This window comes from Myotis lucifugus, unplaced genomic scaffold, assembly GCF_000147115.1.
Source record: "Myotis lucifugus unplaced genomic scaffold, Myoluc2.0 scaffold_157, whole genome shotgun sequence".
NCBI classification, from domain to species: domain Eukaryota; kingdom Metazoa; phylum Chordata; class Mammalia; order Chiroptera; family Vespertilionidae; genus Myotis; species Myotis lucifugus.
The window spans coordinates 2,226,506-2,230,222 of NW_005871205.1; the positions used below are offsets into that span (position 1 = coordinate 2,226,506).

Here is a 3,717-nt window from a genome sequence, read left to right on the forward strand (position 1 = left end):
CAACAATAGCTGTCTGGTGTGAATGTTGTGTCTTGAACCATAAATATATAGGTCATATAATAGAATTGCATCTTGTTGGTTATGTTGCATAATAAGTTTGCATCTGATTGGTTAATTCTTGGTACCAGAAATCTTTATATACAAGTATAGACACCTGATTTTTTAAAAAGTCATTTTGGAGCAATAAGGGTAAATAATTAGTATTATTATCCTATATAATAAAAGGCAAATATGCAAATTGTCCCCTCGACCTGGAGTTCAACCAGGGGGTGGGGCTGGCTGGTGGCCTCTCCCCCTGCCAGCCCTGCCCTCAATCGGCCCACCACATGCCCATGGCCCCTCCCCACAGCTGGCCTGGCCCAACTGTCCCCGATCGGGGCGGGCCGGCCGGACCCCACCCGTACACGAATCAGATAATAAAATCTCTAGTTATTTTTATAAATCAAAATCATATCTATTTTTTCAGATCGTCAAAATATATTTTTGGTGTGCTGCAGAATTTTAATAATTAGTTTATGTGTGCTGTGAAATGAAAAAAGTTAAAAATTGCTGCTTTAGGTCATTAGGATTGTGGACCTAAGAGAATTAATGGAGCTTGGACTAGAACTGTCCTGCCTATCTGAGGGCCTTCAAGACAGTAATTATCCTTCTCTCTCTCTCTCTCTCTCTCTATATATATATATATATATATATATATACATATCTATATATATCTTATATCCCCGCCGCCTGCCGGTATAAAAAGGAAAGGGAAACCAACCATGACTTCTCTAAAAACTATTATCTTAAAGAACCAGAGTTCTGGGGTACCTGGCAATACAGATTTAGACTTTGCAGGCCATTTAAGCCAGAAACAAGGGTGTTTAAAACCAGTGGGCTGCTTCCCATTCTGCAGTCAGTTTGGAGTGATCCTAGGGTCCTGCATATGGGACTGTGGGCCCCTAATTAACTGATGTTGGGGGGAGGGGGCTGACGTCAGCAGTTCTCCTGCACCAAGCCTCACAAGGAGGCTGTTAACCAGCAGTGAACGGCTTCTTTAGATTTCAGTTCCTTGTTATTCCTCCTGCTCAGAAACAGTGAAAGACCTTTAGATGAGGAGTGTGCGGAGGAGCAAGACGTGGGAAAGGAGGGAGGTCATTTTTTTTCATGACAGGAGAATGTGCCTTAGACAATTGCATGTTGTCTGCACTTCAGTTTAGATTCTTGGATAGTTCAGAGTTTCTTCTTCTTTGATCTAGAAGAATAAGGCTTAAGATTATCCAAACCTGAAATCATGGCCCCAGGAAGTCCTTGTCTTAGCACATGGCTTCAGTAAATATCTCTTCCCTTTAAACTTGCTTTGCTGTTTGTGAGGCAAGGATGACGCTTCCAGTCAAAACGGATGCCCTTTTTCTCAATGACGAAGTAAAATAAAACTTCAGGACAAAGCTCTTAGCAGCACATGAAATCGGATGACCTGTTGTATTGTTTAATGGTCTAACCCACACCAGGACGCCTGGGTCAATGTGTACAATACCTTACTTTACACTGGTCTTCAGCATTATTCCTCATAAAACCAAACACCCCATTCAGATCCAGGAAGAAGCTCTTTCTGCATCTACATGAATGGCCTTTGGAATAATTGAGCAGAAAAAGCATAGTAATGTGAAATATTTATAAATTACTGAGTCAGTTCTAGCCAACATCTTGGAACTTTTTGTTTTCCCTGGTCCCAGATGTTTCTCCAGGTTCCGGAGATGGAGAGGCTACTAGTAGTGTCAGAAAAGAGGGCAGCTAGCCAGACAACACCTAAGGTATGAGGTTTATACTTTTCACCACTTAGAGAAAGCCCACCTCCCAAGAGAAAAGCAGCTCTGGCCAGAGCTCTCTGGAGTAATAATCCCCAGAAATGGTACCCGAGGGAGCAGCTAAAGTCCCTGAGAGTCTGACTTCTTGAGCCATGGTCTAGTAGACGGTGTTCGAGGACTTCCTGTTCCTAAAATCATCCTTGGGATCTGTCCAGTGAGGCTTGAGTCCTAGGCTGAAGCCTCAGATCAGCTCCATTCCCAATGGAAACTTGCAGAAGACGGGCCTTAGTATTCCAGACAGGCATTCGCCGTCTCTCCCTTGTGGCCTTAGTGACCGCAGCTCAGCACTGCACTGAGGGCCGCTGCCGCCTTTCTCTCACTCAAGGCAGACACAGCCACGCGGCTCTTCGAGGCCACATCCACGATGTGCATGAAGTCAGCAGGGTGCCACAACCGCAGAATGAAATGAGGGAAGTGGGACTGAGATGCAAACTTCCTGTCCTCACTACAGAAGTGGCTTCAGCTTGAGCATCAGGGTCACAGAGCTGATTATTTATGTGGAGCAGAGCTGCCCAATGACACAGAAACTCATCTTCTTGTAGTCATTGCTGGCGAGAGAGCATTTTATCCTGAGTCCGTGGGTTTAAACGGTGCTAGTGTTTGGCTTACGGTCGGTGACAGGAGACAATGACCAGAAGTATCCAGCTGCTGACCAGGATGAGCAGGAATGTGTGGAGCAGAGCCTGGGCAGGAGTTCTGCTCAGGGTCAAGTAAGTAGCAGGTAGCTGGGAGCTCCCTCTCTCTCCACAGACCAGAAAAGAAGAAAGGGCTGAATCAGTGGCAAAGAGCTGCAGCTGCTCGCCCCACTCAGTCCTCTGTTCCCCGTGCAGGACAGGGTGTTCTCCGGCTGGGTTTCACCTGGTATATGATCGCTTCCAGCTGAAGATCTCATCCAGGCTGGAAGAGGGAGAGACCTCTCGCTTCTGCAGGGCTCCCCAGCGACGCCGGCCCCCGAGGAATGAGCCTCGGTGCTTGCTCAGCCCTTTTATCCTCTCCTCTGTTCGGAAGAAGTCAGTCAAGGCCCGGTACTTAGTGCGGTGCCAGACACAGAAACGCTTAGCAAGTTATAGCTGCTTATTATTAATGGTTTTATCACTATTATAAATACAGATACAATTGTAGATGCTATATGTAATGTATTCTACAACCTAAAAACAACAACAACAACAACTATGGTATAGAGTTTGGCCTGGCCGGTGTGGCTCAGTGGTTGAGCATCGACCTATGAACCAGGAGGTCATGATTCAATTCCCAAGGCACATGCCCAGGTTGCAGGTTCGATCCCCACTAGGAGGCGTGCAGGAGGCCGCTGATCAATGATTCTCTCTCATCATTGATGTTTCTATCTCTCTTCCCCTTCCTTCCTCTCTGAAATCAATAAAAATATATTTTTTAAAACTATAGAGTTTGGATTCAGATAGACCTGGAGTTTGACTTTTAAGAGAGAAGCACTGAAACCTGGAGATAAACCCAGAGCCAGAGAGACAGAGAAAATAGAAGTGTTAATACCCTGGCTTCACTCCTTATGGGCAAACGCGGCACCGCTCTGTGCCTCAGTTTCCCCATCTGTTGGATGGGCATGTGACTGTCCTTCTAGGGTTGTCTGAGCTCTAGGTGGGTGAATAGGCCCTGACCGGTTTGGCTCAGTGGATAGAGCGTCGGCCTTCGGACTGAAAGGTCCCGGGTTCGATTCCGGTCAAGGGCATGTACCTTGGTTGCGGGCACATCCCCAGTAGGAAATGTGCAGGAGGCAGCTGATCGATGTTTCTCTCTCATCGATGTTTCTAACTCTCTATCCCTCTCCCTTCCTCTCTGTAAAAAATCAATAAAATATATTTAAAAAATAAAAAAAATAGATGGGTGAATATAA

The 3,717-nt window shown here is 45.9% G+C and overlaps 1 protein-coding gene across 1 annotated transcript in view; it reads right to left on the minus strand.

Moving 5' to 3' along the window:
* Positions 1 to 1,640: 1,640 nt before the first annotated feature.
* The window catches only part of ABHD15 (abhydrolase domain containing 15), a 5,374-nt gene continuing 3,297 nt past the window's right edge, over positions 1,641 to 3,717 (minus strand). Inside the window, 1 exon segment of the mRNA XM_014461520.2 lies at positions 1,641 to 2,875. Within this exon segment, the coding sequence (XP_014317006.2) occupies positions 2,702 to 2,875 (174 nt within the window). The 3' untranslated portion in view covers positions 1,641 to 2,701.